The sequence below is a fragment of the Hipposideros armiger genome, unplaced genomic scaffold, assembly GCF_001890085.2.
Source record: "Hipposideros armiger isolate ML-2016 unplaced genomic scaffold, ASM189008v1 scaffold_168, whole genome shotgun sequence".
NCBI classification, from domain to species: Eukaryota; Metazoa; Chordata; class Mammalia; order Chiroptera; family Hipposideridae; genus Hipposideros; species Hipposideros armiger.
Window position 1 is genome coordinate 2373528 of NW_017731518.1, and position 17533 is coordinate 2391060.

The following is a 17533-nucleotide window of genomic DNA, read 5'->3' on the forward strand; positions in this document are numbered from 1 at the left end:
TCGCCATCGCCATCGCCATCGCCACGGCGACTCACGGCAGCCCAGCTCCAGGTTGAGTTGTTGTTCAGCATCTTAGCTGTGGAGGGCAGTGTCACTGGCCCTCATAGGTGGGATCCGAACCGGGGCCCTCTGGCGTCCCAAGCCAGTTCTTAACCATCGCGCCATTCAGCCGGCCCACTTCTTGTCTTTTTTATAATAGCCATTCCTACAGACAGGTATGAGGTGATATTGTAGTTTTGATTTCCATTTCTCTAATAGTGATGTTGAATGTTTTTTCATGAGAAATCACAGATGGTTTTTATTAAATTATCATTTCTTCAGATTTCTTTATACAGTGGTCCCTCTTATCCACTGGGGAAACCACGGATAGTACCAAACCCTATGTATACTATTTGTTTTTCCTGTACCTACATACCTTTTCACCTAAAAGAAGCACTTTACAGCTTCTCTTTGGCACATCCCAACTACCAGCATCACTATTGCACTTTGGGGCCATTAAGTAAAACAAGGGTGACTTGAACACAAGCACTTTGATACAGTGACAGTCGATCTGATAACCAAGATGGCTACTAAGTGACTAATGGGCAGGTAGCTTTTACGGCATGGATACCCTGGACAAAGGGATGATTCACATCCTGGGAAGGTTGGTGCGAGATTTTTATCACACTACGCATTTTAACAGCGCGCAATTTAAAACTTATGAATTGTTTGTTTCTGGAATTTTCCACTTAATGTTTTCAGACCATGATTGACCACTGGTAACTGAAACTACAGAAAATGGGGGACTACTGTACTTCACAATTATGGTTGTTGTTAGATTAGATGTCAGGGATATTTAGATAAATTATATATTGATATTGATATTGTAATATATTGATGTTTAGATAAGTGGTTTTCATGTCTTGTGGGAATAAATCATTCATCTAATCTTGTTTTATTGAAAAAACACAGATCATTTCATTTTGGTGAGATTTTGGTAATAGTAGGTGAGAGTAGGTTATATGAGTGTCAAAGCAAAAGATTAACATACCAGACAAATCTGCATCCAAAAAAGATTGCGAATTACTGCTCTAGAAAGTACAGTCATCCCTCAGTATCCACAGGGGACTGGTTTCAGGATCTCCACAGATTCCACAATGCAGGGATGCTCACATTCCTTATATAAAATGGTGTAGTATTTGAATATAACCTGTACACACCCTCCTGTATACTTTAAATCATCTCTAGATTATAATAATACAAATTAACATTTTCTTCCTTATTCCCTTATTTACTGAGACTTGTATTTCAATCCTTAGCCTATCCTGTATGAATCATTGAGTACCCATTGAAGGACAGTTGAGTTATATGATCTAAACCTGAAAAATTTGATACCAATTTTAAAATCAGATAAACAGCATCTGTTTTAGGAAAATTTGATCAGAAAAATTTGATTCCTAGTGTTTAGCACAGTAGCATCTTAGTGAGAAAAGGATTAATCATTTATTAGCTTTGAATAACAAAAATTCTATCTGTGAAATACTTTGGGAATTTTCCACCTTTTTTTTAAATTAGTAAACTTTATTTTTTTAGAGCAGTTTTAGGTTCACAGCAAAGCTGAGCAGAAAGCACTGAGTTCCGGTATACTCCCTGCCCCTTGCCCCCATGCACACAGTCTTTCCCACTACCATCATTCCCCACCAGCATGGTACGTTTGTTAAAACTGATTTGTTACGATCTAACTGACACATCATCCCCAGAGTCTGTGACGTCATGTGTTAACAATGTAAAGCTGTCTCAAAACAATGTAAAATTCTTTCAAAAATAGTATCTGGAGTTGGAGTGTTTGAGTGCAGATTATTTTACTTGAATGAAGACTTAGTCTTTTTTCATCTTTAAAATTGGCGTAATAGTTCTTGTCATAGATTTGGTGTAAGATTTCAAATGATATGATGCATCTACGGTGTAGCAGAGTATGGTAAATGCTCAAAATGTTTACAGTGATGATCGCTTAAAAATACCTAAAAGATATTAAAACAAAGATTAATTTTTAATTCATCTTTTTGTTTCTCTTTACGCGTTTATTTACTTTAATCAAGCCAATGTATGCATTTTAAAATAGGTTAGAAATTATCATTCACTTTACAAATTTGCTGTGGGATTTCTGCAATTAGTAAGCTTCTCTAATGAGTTAAAAGACTGGTTAAATTTGCCAAAATTTAATTTCCGTGATTTTCAGGAAAATGCCTATAATTTGGAGAGGAATCCATCCACATGATGTTTTGTAAACCTGTATTTATATTTACATAAAAGCCTTATGTGAACAAATCCTAGAAATCAAAGTTAAACTTAGCTTTGAATGCCACTAAAACTAGATTCTTATGTTTTATTTCTAAATTATATCTTTGTAGATCTCAAGATGCTCATCTTAAAAATAAGTATTTTGTGAAGAAGCACTACTCTGTGGTTACTTTCACTTTTTTCTCTCTCTAAATGTGGGCAAAATGACCATTTCTTGGGGTGTTAAAAATCTGCTTATGAGTCAGTCAGGATCTTGATAATATCCCAGAAAGCAGTCAAAATGCTGTATGCACATCTGCCAACTAGTAAACTGTCCAACTGCTCTTGGACTTTGTTACTGAATATAATAATGTGTAGGATTAGGGTGTTTTAAATAAATGTCCTTATGGATCATATTTTACGATGTTACTTTTGTGTGGCTATGTGTATGTGTGTGTGTATGTACAAGGGGTGCCAAAAAATATGTATACACGTGACCTGTATTCATCTTTTTTATTGATATATATTATTACAATTTTAATATAGTTTTTTCCTTTCTTAAAATGTGTATACATTGTTTTGGCACCCTTTGTATATAATTGTGTAGAGTAACGAGAGTACAGTAAACTTTTGTTTCTGGTTTATTTAGGATTTTGATGGTAGATTGATTCCTTTTGTTTTTCTAGAACTTTTTCTAATTTTTTCTTTGTTTTAATTCCTTCCAACATGAACTGCTCATCTTCCAGTTTCATCTCCTTTTACTTTTCAAAGTTGAAGAGCTTGAATTTAGGACTAATTGTATATACTTATGTGTTTAAGCAGTAGATAAAGGCAAATCCTGTTCCAAGCTTTCTTGAGCTAATTTTTATTCTTGTTTCTATGAAGAATTTCTTCATTCATCAACAAATAATTATTAGGCTCCTGTTAAGTGGCAAGTACTGTTCTGAGGCCTGGGGGCACAGCAGTGAAAAAAACTCTGTCCTGGGAGGAGTTTGCATTCTGATCCCAATGATTGATTATGGCTCTGATAATGAGCTTGAGAAGGCTGACAATGTAACTCCTTCTTATCTCTGAATACAACTTTATAAAATCACTGTGAAGCATGCTAATGAAAAAATAATAGAATACTTGAGTTCCTATTCCTACTCATAGTAAATAAGAGAAATATGAAAAATAAAAAATGACAAACACTTAAGCCATGGTTTTTATTATTTTTCAATCTGCCCGTTGTTATCCTTGTTAAGTTTATTTTAATCAGACTTTATTCTTTTGTTTCTAATCTTTTCCAGAAACTGGCAGACCTTTCTCTTCGTATCCAACAAATTGAAACAACTCTCAATATTTTGGATGCAAAGGTTTGTATTTCTGAATAATTTATAGTATAAACTTTGCTGTATGCTTATCAGCCTTCTCAGTTATATTTAACTTTAATTGCATTTGGGAATGAATTAAATTTAGCTCCTCCATCCTGAGGTGGTATAGTGTTTTTTATTTGTTTTTTTAATTCATTATAATTGCAAAGTAAATGATACTTATTTTCAACCATTAACTGAGTCTGTTTAAATGTACCCATGAATTGAGATTTCTTTCATTACACTAGTCAGAAGCATAATGTGAGTAACATGTTAACAAATTGAGCTGTTTTATAATTTACTTCATTAAATGGAAAATTCCCAATAATCTTAATAGTAATCATTTGATAACACAGCAAGAATTTTAGGTGTCAACAGAGCAAAATTTGGAGAAAGTATCAGCTATTTGTCATTTGCAAATATATTAAATGCTAATGAAGAATATCAATATTTTGAAGTCAGAAACTACAAAAGATAATTAGCAAATATAAAACGGTTGTTTTGATTTGAAAGCTTGCAGATTTTGTGTGTTTTTTCTGTTTATAATGTAATGGAGACACTAATATATTTTTGTAGCTGCATCCTTTTATCAAAAAAAATCTTTAAAAATAATAAATATTTATGAGGAAGTAAAATGACTAATATCTTAAGCATAAGGATCATGATGTGTAGTTTGTACTTTCTACATCTTGTGGACTTCAGCACCTATATTTCTCTCAGAGCATTTCTCTAGCTTGGAAAATTTAGGATACCTGTCCTTGAGCATGTTCAAGATATCCTTTTAGCAACCATACCCACTTGAAAATATTTGGACCATAGCCACTGTGCTAAGTACTATCATCAGTCAACAGTTCTCAATGAATATTGCTGCTTCAGATCTTATTACCATTGGTTTCTCATTCTTTATTATGATTATATATCTTGTTTTAAGGGAATTCTTGACTTAGAGTCCAATGTCACAAGTTAAGTTACTATATGGACTAGTTAACCTTACTTATTTCCATGGTCATAGAGTTAATCTCCAAAATTAGCCGAACATCTGACAAATGTATATTGCTCATATCAAGATTGAATCAGAAAAGAGGGTTTACATGGATCTTGCAACTCCAACCTGAGATGTTTAACCACTGACAACACACTCATCTTTTGTGTATAAAAAATAATACATTTTAGTAACATTCAGTGTTAAATGTTTAAAGAAAGAAAAAAAGAATGAGCTGTATTAGACATTAAAATGTGATGACAAGAGTTTTGTCATTTCTCAAGTAATTGAAACTTAAAATGTGCTACAAAGCAATTTTTTTTACAAAGTATGTTTAGTAAAAAATATTTTTACAACATCTTTGTGAAGTTTTTTATCCCACTCTACAGGTGAAAAAATGGAGGCCTACAGAGATTTACACAAGGACACATGGCTTGTGACTTAAACCGAGGCACTTTGACTCCAAAGCCCATGCTCTTCTCATTCTTTACACAAGGATTCCTTCTAGGTTAAAAATAATTTCTGGGAAAATAATGGTCATAAGCTAAATTAGATTTGTGAGAAATTGTTCAGAATATTTTATTTGTGAATGCCTGTCCCTTTTAAATAGTTGACCGCATGGATAATTTCAAATACCAAAGATGAGATTTTATAAACCTGTTTCTATGGGCTTAACAGACACACACCTAGGAGCTTACAGTGCTTAGCACATAGTATTATCCTCATATACCAACATTCATTTTATTTTTTCAGTTGTCATCTATCCCAGGCCTAGATGATGTCACATTTGAAGTATCTCCTGTAAGTGTCACTAGTGTCACAAATGAACCACATTCTGAAACCACTTCAGAGCAATCACAGGTAAGTATTTAAGTTCCAAGAAACATGAATGAATCTTCTTGGTTGAACTAGATAGACCTAAGGAACAGTTTTGAAGGAAGAAGTTAAACAAAAATGTAAAACTTTGACTACTAATGTTTTAAAGCCTTAAGATAGAAATTGAAGTTTGGAAAAAAAAAATTAGGTGTTTTGTTTTGTTATTTTGAAGGTCTTCCTTAAAGTTAATATTTTCTTTGCCTATAAAAAAGAAAATTGATCTCTATAGGACTTGGAAAAATCTTGAATATAATTACTTTCTTCAAGTTCACTATAGAAATTTTTTCTAAGTTCTTATAAAAAATGTACTTTCTAAATGTTTTAGTATAAAAACTTTCATTCACAAAAATAGAATAGTACAATGAATACCCAAAGGCCCATTACCCAGATTCACCAGTTAAGATTTTTGTGGCAGTTGCTTCATCTCCTTTTTGTCACTTGCCAAACTGAATCCCAGGATCATGCTATTTTCACCTATGTGTAATTCCTTGAGCATCCCTGAAAAGTCCTGACATTTTCTTGCATAACCACAATGCTTTATCTCACACAATATAATTAACAATAAATCCCTTTCTAACCCCTTGTTACTTGAAGGATGCTTCATGGACCAACAGCATCCTGGAGGCTTGTTAGAAATCTAAGGTCCACCCCAGACTTACTGAATCAGAACCTACATTTTAGCAAGAGCCCTAGGTGATTTGTAAGCTATTGAAATGGGACAGATACTGATCTAAGAAATACCAACTGTCAAAAAAGTGTGTTTTGGGGTTTGATTTGTTCAAATCAGCATCCTAGTAATGATCACACTTTACATTTGGTTTTTATGTCTTAATGTTCATTTATTCTCTGTATAAGTTTAAATTTTATATTACTTTTTATTTCAAGAAATAAAAATTCATTGTTTGAAAGTAATCGCTAGTGTATCTCAGTGAGGTATTAAAATTCAAAATAAGAGAATCACTAACATGGAGAACAAGTAGACTTCCTACCTATATGGAATTCTGCATTTGTACCCGGAGTTACTTGTTACAGGATATTTTTTAGATCAAGACGCTGTTGACCGTGATGATTATGACTAACCTGTAATGGGTGCTTCCTATGAGCCAGGCCTACTTATACTTCTGAGTGCTTTTCATAAATTAACTCATTTAATCCCCACAACAAACCTATGAAGTAAATACTGTATGATCAATTCTACTTTACAGATGGGTCAAATAAGTATACTAACAGAGGTTACGTAACTTGGTGAAGGCCAAACAGTAAGTGTAAGAGCTGGAATTTTAACCCAGGCAGTCTGGTGCCAAAAGTCCTACCTCTTACCTGCTGTGCTACACTACCCTGTCTCCAGCACCTGTGTTGAATTCATTAAACAGACTGAGCACATGTGGTGTGAGGCACTGTGGGGGAGGCATATATTTATAGTATAGATTTGTGGGATGAATTAGATGACCATGTTCTTAACAATTACATATTAGAAAATTTAACATCCATTTAATTAACATAGGAAATTCCATGATCATGCCCCCCGGTGTGTGTGTGTGTGTGTGTGTGTGTGTGTGTGTGTGTGTGTGTGTACATTCATATATATATGAATGATATATAAGAGGAAATCCAGATGTTGTAGAGGAGTTAACTTACAAGGTTCTTTCACTAAAATATGGACCACCCTTTTTCTAAAACAAGACATGTAAAAAATAGTAAAGTGTTTCCACTCTACATAGTAGCTATGCTTTGGTGGATTAGCTGTCATATGTTTCTATAAATTTTTAAATGGTATCTGTGTAACTTTGAATATTACTTTTTCCAGGTGTCATTATGAATGTTATCTTTAATATGTCTTTTAAAAATTACGTAGTTGTATTGGTCCTGCCTACTTAAGGTCTCAAAAAATTGGTGATGAGTAATCACAGTTACATTTTCTAAAATTCAGAATAACCTAATATATCTCTGGCAATTTTATTTTAAAATTGTATATTAATTCATTTGGAGGGTTTATGAAGCTCTGTTGGCTTCCTGAGTTTAAAATTGTGGTAAAGTTGTGTGTTGATTAGCTTAATAACTGTTTAGCACGTTCTTAATATTCAAATCGACTTATATCTTCTCCGTTGTTATTAATTGGTATTTTTTTTGTAAAATATTTTGAAATGGACGTAAGTATTGCTTAACACAGAATTTCCATTGGCATTAGTCAACTCACTTATCAGATAAAAGATAATTATGCACTTCAAAAAAAAATCATCCATTCATTGCAATCTTTATGTATGAGTCAAAGATCCAAGGTTTGCATACTGATTTTTCTGCAACTTTAATTTCATGGTTCAGATTTTATCAGCACTCACAATAGAACATCCAATTGTGCAGATTGAGATTAATTTAAGAATAAAATGAAAGACAGTTGAGAGATATGATAGAGAATTTATTGGGTCATTCAAATAAGACCTGATATAATTAAACCTTGTTGAGGTCTTGACTATTAGGCAAAAGTTAATGGCTGAGTTTTGAGATTTAATGGGCCTGTATGTAATTAGCATTTAGTCTCTTGTGCTAGTGTATGCATTTATTGTCCATAATTTTTTTAAAAACATACTTGGGTCTTGTTTGAATTTTTTATTTAATTAAATTTTTGGACTTTTCGTATTTATGTATTTTACTTAACGTCTGTACACTTAAGTGTCATATAACACTTAAGTGTATTTTTGGATGTTTTATTTCCTTCAGAGTTTTTGAAAGGTTTAATTTATATTTGAATTATCTAAGGAAAAACCTTAATATATAAGTCACATTCATATTTTTAAAACTATGAATATTTCAAGACATTTCTTGATTTATCTATATTCCAGCAGAGATATGTAGACATAAAGTTGATTTCATTCTGTTAAGGAAATTCCTATTAATGCTACTATGTATACATATAATAAATGAGAATTCACAAAAGTAAATTTATTCTAAATGTTCAGATTTATAGAAAAATCAAGATGTGTAGAGACAGCCTTGGCTTTGCACTTAAGTGAGGGCAGGGTTGCAGGAAGTTTGAGTTAATACAGTACTGTGAGAACTGCCTGTATAATAAAACCATTTTTATCTGAAAGATCATTTCCAGTATTCTTTACTGCACGTAGTATTTAGTATTTAATCTTAACCACTCTGTGGAGAATGTTACCATTAATAGTTGAAATATATAAAACTGGATAATTTTGTCTGAGAAATGGGTTTTCTTCCACAAATTCTTTAGGCGTTGCTTTCTAAGATGTTAGAATAGCATATTCACTTAGAAAAAGATTATTTAATAAATGAGAAATTCAGTTGTGCAGATGATAGATAGAAAACCAATTTACTAACCATGAGAGTTGAATAGTTGATGAGTCGATAGTTTTATTACCTTTATGAAAAACTTTATTAAAATAATATGTCCAACCTATAATTTATGTTTTATATCAGCACTCTGGGGACAAGTAAAGCAGGATTCTAATATTTTTTTGATGCCATGAATATATTTGCATTTTTAAGGAACAATATAGTGTTAATATTAAGTGTACCTTCCTCTGAAATCATATTTAAATATTTGGAAATGTATATACCATCATTAAATTATTGATATTTAAATTTAGAAATATGATTTTTTTCTGATAGTGATTGCTTTAGAATTATAAAAAGAAACATCCCTGTTAAGTAACATGATGGACCCCATTTGTGAATTGTCTAAAGATTTACACGCAATACTCTCTACAGCAGAACAGTTTACAAGACTCTGGACCACAGGAAAGTGAAGTAACAGCAGAAAATATCTTAACTGTAGCCAAGGATCCAAGATATGCCAGATATCTCAAAATGGTTCAAGTGGTAAGCTGATTTGGTCTGTCTTCTCTGTCTAGCAGCCTCATTTGAAATTCTTCACGCTGGAGGTTTCATTGTTAGTTTTTCAAGCTGAGAACACTGCTAAACCGAATGACCAAGTTTTCTCCTCTTTTACTTCTTTCCTATGTTTAATGAATGACCTGATAAAAAGTAACCAAAGGTCAAATCTTTCTAATTAAAATTGATTCACACTTCAGATTAACATAGTTTAATACAGATTTATGTAAAATTTTTTTGCTTTACACAAAGTTATTATTGCAAATTTTGGATATATTGATAGAGGAATGAAAGTGGACTATTCACTTGGTAAATCATATGGCTTGAGCTTAATTCTCGTATGCTAGCGCAAATAATGGTTTTTTGTGTATTTTTATCCTGAATTTCATCTGTCAGTGATTTGGTTCATGGAAAAAAGCATAAGTTTCTTGCCCATGTAAAGTAATCCTTTTAATCTATTATATGATTTCAGAATTTATATTTCTTCTAAGAAATCATTATATAATAATATGATACGAAACATGTCTACAGTTGCCTATAACAGCAGAAGCTAATTTCTTTTTGTTCCTGTACAAAGTCTTGTTGCAGTGATTGAAAGAGCTAGCTGTTATCATTTTTCTGTTCATTAAAAAATTAATGTTTTTGTACCATTCTATTATAAGGCAACAGAAGTACTAATACTGAGAAGTACTAAGTAGAACATTTTTATTTTGATGTCCATGGCACTATTTATCACCATAGTAATTTAAAAACAAATACTCCCTGATAACCAGAAAGAGTAGATTGGCTCATTTAGAAGCTACAGTGGTGACAGTGGTGAAGAGAAAATACATTCACTTTTCCATCAGAAGTGAATTTGTCACTTTCAGAATTTTTCACTGACAATCAAAACCCTGGGCTCTAGTCTTTAGAAAAACATGAACCAGACTTTGGAATGAAAGTATATGAAGTTCTTTAAATTAAAGGAATAAAGTAGAGGTAGTTTGAGTATGAATCATGATAAATAAGTTTTTATAGCTAGAACCCAGGAAAGCTTAAGCTAAGCATAAAATGTGGACTGTTAAAAGCTGTATGTTTGACTCTTTCAAACAAAAGAGGAAAAGTTTTAGAGTGACTCTGAAAGGGTTTTTTTTTGTTTTTTTTTTGAGTCTCTCTTTGCCTAACGTATATAAAATATGAAATAGGAAAATCTCCTTGACGATTTCTATAAGAATTCTCTGAAATCTTTAATTAAAAACTGTATTTAGGATAACTGTTATATTCTTGATGTATTACCTCTGATTTTACAGGAACTTTAAAAACATTTCTGTATAATTCCTCTGTCCATTTATCCACAAATATTTCTTAAACACTTACTTTAATGTACTATATTAGGTATTGTCTAGATTTATTTAGCCAGCTAAGGTTCCCAAACACCACTTGAAATTTTTATTTTTGTTATTAATTATTTAGACAAATTCCATTGCTTTTCAGAATCCTATATACTGGGGATATATGCCCAAAAAATGTATATACATGACTTCTATTCATCTTTTGTTATCGGTATATATTATTTCAATTTTAATACACTTTTTTTTTTAATTTTATTGGGAAATTGGGGAGGGAACAGCGTTGGGGAATCGGGGAAGGGGAACAGACAAGTTGCTGTCCTTTTGTTCTTCAGTCTAGTTGTGGAGGACGTCGCTTCACTGGCCCATGTTGGTATTGTGATCATTGCACTCTTCCTGGCTGAGGCATATCGGTCGCCGGCCCTTGGCCGCTCACAGGGGCTCACAGCAGCTCACGCCCGCTGCCGGCCGTTCATGGCAGCTTACAGAAGCCCACTGCAGCCTACGCTGTTGCCGGCGACTCACAGCAGCCCAGCTTCAGGTTGAGCAGTTGTTCACCATCTTAGTTGTAGAGGCCGCAGCGTCACTGGCCCTCATGTGGGATCCGAACCGGGGCCCTACTGCTCAGAGCTCGCACTCCCAAGCCAACTCTTAACCAACAAGCCACTCAGCCGGCCCTTAATACACATTTAAAAAAAGGAAAACTGTATCAAAATTGTAATACTCGATATATACCGATAACAAAAGGTGAATACAAGTCACGTTTGACTACTGCAATTACAAGAGGTGCTCAAAGTGGTTACCGTCAGCATCCAGACACTTATGATTACGGCGAACTACTGTTTGAGCAACATTGACCAAAGTGTCCACTTGTATACATTTCTTTTGGCACCCCTGTTATATATCACATATGTGTATATACATATGTATATATTTAAATTATTCCTTAAATATTCATTTTTAAAAATTCATATGATTATATGGCTTACCATCTCATAGGAATAAAAGCCAAAGTCCTTCACAGGCCCATGAGATCCTATACAATTTAGCTCACCCCTGTTACCTTTCTGTTCCAGCTCACTGGCCACATGTCTCTTGAATAAATATATGGACAGTCCCCTCTCTTGAGGCCTTTGCATCAGCTATTCTCTCTGCCTGAAACATTTTCCCTAGATATCTTCAAGGCGTACTCCTTCACTTCCCTTTAAATCTTGACTCATATATTAATTCCACTCTGACCCCATTCCTTTTACCCCTTACCTGCTATATTTGTCTTCATATAACCTTCCAATAATATGTAAAATACTGCATATCTTACATACTTACTTTGTTTGTGTCTCCCCCCCCTCTAGAACATAAACTCCATGAGGGTAGGGGAGTTTTTGTGTATTGCACTGTTCCCATTCCTAGAACAATACCTGGCACATAGTATTTAACCTATGAATGAAAATGCCTGTATTTTCTGTATGCCATTTTACCTTTTGATAGGTTTTGGTGATAGATTTCTTTTTTACACTAGCTCAGTGGTTTTCAGACTTGGTCAGAATATAAGTTCCTGGTCCCTACCCTACTAAATTAGAATCTGGAGTTGGGACTTGGAGCTAGAGCATATGTATTTCCAAAAATATCATTCTCGTTAAGAACTGCTGAAAAATATTTCAACCTCTATAATATCATTAAAAGAAGTTTTATTTAGAAACATTTAAGATAGAATAAATAATGATTCATTTTTATTACGAAAAAATCTCTAGCAGTACTTGGAACTTAGCTTCAACTCATTCTTTTTGCTTGGTGTCACTGAGCATGAGTGGAGTTCAGTTTCTTCTGCCTCAGACTCTCCCTGTTTTTAGCTTAATTTTCCTGATTTCAGTTCTTTACCTCCCCTCTGCCTTTGGTGGGGGTATTCTGATTCCTCACCATTTCCAGTGTTCTGGAAGTGCTGTTTCTTTGTGGTATCTCCCTCTTCAGGCACATGGACTTGGCCTTCCTCTGCTATGCTAAGTCATCAGTCATTCTTTTAACTGCTTGTAATATCCATGTTATTATGGCTCATCTATGCCTCTTAGTCATTAAAATTGGAGTTTGTATTCTATTTCTTTGGGCTTTGGGGGTAATTTTCAAGAAGAAAGGGGGAGCAACGTCTTTACACTGCCATCCTAAAACTGCAAATTCATCCCAGTTAAATTTAATTTTATTGTTTTTAGTTTATTGTGCCAACCTGTATCCCAGAATCTTATTACCCAACTTTCGTTTCTTACTGTTCCCTGTCCTGAATTCCACCCTTCATAAAAACCACAAATCCTTCCCGATATAAGCTCCATGCTTTTCCACCTCTGAACCTAGATCCCCTTCTCTTGATTACTACATTTCCAAACTCTACCCATCTGACATGTTCCCATGAGCACTTGCACTAAATCATCCCAGGTTCTGAACCCACCAACACATAAAGCTTTGAGTAATATCTCCCTTCATTGACCTATCTAATCACTTTGTCTATATTTTTTATGGAACTTATGACTTCATACCTTGTTGAGTGATTATTTACATATTTTTATCTCCCCTGTGGAAAAGAAAACCATGAGAGGAAGAGGAGCTGTATCTTGATTCATCTTTGTATTCATTTTAACACTTTGCCTATAAAGGTGCTCGATCAATACTTGTTGAATGGATATTTCATCCTACATATTAACTCTCCTTCCTAGCTTTGTGTCACTTGAAAATGTGTAGAAATGCTCCCATTTCTTCAGATTACTGATTTACAGTGTTTTGCAGGACCAAACGAAGAATGACTGAGTAGAGGTCCCCCTCACAGTTGACATGAATCTGCCAGTAGTTACTCTTCTTGAGTCCTCTGTAGATCCACCATTCCTCAGCTCCCTACGCATATTATGAGTGACTGATTGTCAAAATGTCCAACCACAAGTGTAGGCTTGTTTTCCTTGCCCAGGATTGTTTTTCTTGGGCATGGTTACTACCAGAGTTCTTGTCACTTCTGCATCATCATTCATTTCTGTCTTTTGGCTCAAATGTAAGTATGAAATTGTTAAATCAGCTCCCCTCAGTGCTTCCTTTATCTGTTAAAGGATAAACTTTTCAGCATATAGGAATTTGTTAGATGCCCTGATTTGGGTAAAATTTAGGTGCCAGTACATCACGTCTTTATTTTATCCTTGTGCTTGTTTGCAGCATGTTTTGGAAAACCTCATCTGAATCCTTCATCTGGCCAGGTGGCCAAAAAGTATGCTTCACCTCATAATACAGTTGCCTTTTTAGCCTCACTTAGGGCTTCCTTCATCCCATGTTTAAGGCTTTCCATATTTGTGTTGATTTATAGGTATCTTTCTCCTTCTGTTGTAAAACACTGTAGTACATGCCTTTCAAGTGCCAGTTCCTATTCATTAATAAGTGCTAGCCATCCCTGAGATTTATGTATTTTGAAATTTCAGGTTTGCTCTATAAAGATACACATATACACACATACTTTTTTTTAGGCTGTGTTGGATTTGTTTTCTATATCTTTATATCTGTTTCTCCTCTCAATATTTAATTACCTGCTAGTTCTTCCACTGTTTTCTCCCCTCATGTTGTTATTCATAGTCTTGCAATTTTAAATGAGGATTTTTAAGAGTAATTTATTTTCTTATTGAGGTAACATTGGTTAATAACAGTATATACATTTTAAGTGTGCATTATAATTCGATATCTGTAGACTCCATTGCATGCTCACCACCAAAAGTCTAGTTTCCATCCATCACCATGTACCCTTTACCCCTTTCTCCCTTCCCCCACACCCCTCTCCCTCTGCTAACCATTTTTCTATTGTCTGTATCTTTCAGTTTATTTTTGTTTTGTTCATGTTACTTTTTTGTTTTATATTCCACGTGTAAATGAAATCATATAGTTTTGTCTTTTTTTCACTTATTTCACTTAGCATAATACCCTCAAGATCCATTGTGTTGTCTCAGATGGTGCTATTTCATCTTATTATGTCTGAGTAGTATTCCATTGTATGTATGTACCACGCCTTCTTTATCCATTCATCATCCACCGATAGACACTTAGGTTGCTACCATATAGTGGCTATTGTAAGCATTGTTGCAGTGAACATAGGGGCACATATATATTTTTTCAAGCTATTCTTCAGATAAATACCCAGAATTCTTCATATTCTTCAGATAAGTACCCAGAAGAGGAATTGCTGGATCAGACCATATGGTAGTTCTATTCCTAATTTTTTGAGCAACCTCTATACTGTTTTCCATAGTGTCTGCTCTAATTTACACTCCCACCAGCAGTGCACAAGGATTCTCTTTTCCCCACAGCCACTCCAACACGTATTTCTTGTCTTTTTGATAATAGTCATTCCAACAGGTGTGAGGTGATACCTTATTGTGGTTTTGATTTGCAGTTCCCTTATAGCTAGTGAAGTTGAGCATTTTTTTCATGTATCTGTTGGCCATCTCTATATTATTATCTTCCTTGGAAAAATGTGTATTCAGATCCTTTGCCCTGAGGATTTTTTTTATTTTTTGGGGTTCAACTTAAAACCCCTTGATCATACCTATAAACCTTGCTAAGCATAATCTTTTGGTTCTTCTGAGCTACTTAGCACTTTTCCAGGAGTATATAATCATTCTAGTGTCATAAGTTAGCACTGAAAATATTGTTCTTCAACAGCAACTGCATAGCTAGTAGTGTTTTCTACATCCACATCTTTACAGAACTATAACAGATGATGATACCATCCTGCTTTAGAAAATGCCTCACAGAGGAGTTCTTAGAGACCCATTACAATCTGTACCACTGAACCCTTCAATTTCTGCCATTGACATGGGAAGAATCTAGATAGCTTTGTATCTCTCTATATTCCAGGATGATGAAATGCCTTCCTATTTTCTATGATAGTCTTCTTATCAGTTCATTCTGCTAAAATGTTCAGTTTCTTGAGTGTAGGTTCAAATGGATACAGATAGAAAAACAAATTTGACCACTTCCTCTAAGGAGGAAACTAACCCCAGTTAACTCTAGAGGGTAGCTTCATTACAAATTGCCTTACCCATATTGGAAAGTGTTTCACTTCCCCAACAAGATTGTATATTTTTATTAAAATACCCAATTTTTCTTGACCTCAGAGGGTGACTAAGTTTCCTCTAACTTACCCACTACTCAAAAATTAAGTTTTAGTTATTAATATAGAGAAAGACCAATATCAGCGTAATTCATTAAATGAGTTGTACTTTGTCTATTGGTGTGGTCATGAGTAGTTTATCATCCATCATACACATTATTACATGTTACTAAACCTGAATTTTAGAAGCTTATATTCTGTATCGGGAATTGTTTGTATTAACGAAAGAGAAGATAACGTGGTCTCCAAAAAACCTGTCTTTCTGATAAAAAAAAAACCACTCTATTTATGCCAAGAGTTCCAAAATGTATGCCTGAGATACTAAAAATAATATTCCTATACCCTCAAAAGGGAACTAACAGTTCCAGAAGGCCTCTCACCTCCTAAAGACGATAATAGGATTTCTTTCATTTTTAATTGACTTTATATTTTCATCGTTAAAAATGAGTTGTTGTGCCCCAGCTAGAGTCTTATACCTGTAATACCACTTAGGCTGAGTGTATCTTTCTCCAAAGTGTAATATTCTTCCACCAGCATCTTAAACTTGTTATGCCTTCAACCCTCTTGTGAACTCATCTCTTACTTCCTTTCTGAATTATTGTTCAGAACCATTTCATTCTCTCTAAGAAGCAAATGTTTCTCAAGCTGCTTTAGCTTCTTTGCTGGTATAAAACCTTGAATTTGCTGACAACCCATGTAGTGATCACTCACTTTCGATAGGAAGACATAGGAAGGCCTGCAAATTACAAGCACAGATGTTTAACAATTTTCAGGCTTCCTAATTATCAGTGAACTTCAGTATTTTTGGCTTTCTTCCTAAGCTGCCATGAAATCTTCCTTTTCTTGGGTCCAAGCTATCTCCTGGAATGTACTACTTTTATTTTGCTTTGCCTCACTTGTCATATACCTGCAAATCTATTTTAGAGCCTAGGTAGTTAAAACTGCTTAGTTAATATAAACTCCTTAGAACATAATCCAGAATTTTTCAAATGTCACAAGTACCAATTCACAGAGAAATAAGCAATACCTCGTTTTTTGGTCTCTATACCTTTTTCTGTCACTCCTGGATTACTACCATCTGTGAGATATAAAAATGATTAGAGTTCCAGAAAGTACTTGTTTCTGTGAGACATTTGAATGCCTAAGAGTACACCCAGATCTTTACTCTGTCCTTCTGGGGATGCAACATGATACAGTTTCTTAGCTTTGTCATACAGTGCTGTGTGACCATGTTCAGGTCATGTCACCTCTTAAGACCTCAGTTTCCTCATACCTAAAAGGACACCTGAACTTCTCTCTAGATTTATGATCTCTTTAATTGATCCCCAGATTTGGATCTCATTCATGAATGTTCCTGGAACACCTGCTGGCATTTTCTGATTTTTTTTTTCCTTTTTAAGCAAGTTTTACAAGAGATTTTTTCACTGAGTAATACTGTTGTGTTCCAAATGTGACAGATAATTGATTCTGATTTAATGTTTGTTGTCATAATAGTGCAGCACAAGCCTTTACTAAATTACATATTGCTTTTATAACTTAACTGGAATTGTGTACATACATCACTTTTCCAACAATTCTCCCCCTTTTACTGGCAGAGCTTGGTGAATCCTTTGCCAGTAATAAATTGTGCATTGGGAAAGTCCGACTTCCACATTAAGAAGCTAATGACTTGTGTTTTTTGAAACCAGATTTGCCAAAACAGTCTCTTCAGACACTTAGGCTTTTTTAAAGCTCTGTTTTCTTTGGCTGGTTTAAA

At 34.2% G+C, this 17533-nt stretch overlaps 1 protein-coding gene across 6 annotated transcripts in view; it reads left to right on the forward strand.

Annotated features, from left to right (window-relative positions):
- WASHC3 (WASH complex subunit 3) overlaps window positions 1-17533 on the forward strand; it is a 43635-nt gene that overhangs the window by 6870 nt on the left and 19232 nt on the right. For 3 of the 6 annotated variants that reach the window (XM_019651840.1, XM_019651843.1, XM_019651841.1), the window contains exons 3-5: window positions 3549-3614; window positions 5347-5454; window positions 9199-9309. In XM_019651840.1, coding sequence (XP_019507385.1) covers window positions 3549-3614; window positions 5347-5454; window positions 9199-9309 — 285 coding nt within the window. The remainder of the gene's footprint in view (window positions 1-3548; window positions 3615-5346; window positions 5455-9198; window positions 9310-17533) is intronic. The other 3 variants (XM_019651845.1, XM_019651844.1, XM_019651842.1) reach the window with 2 other exon arrangements.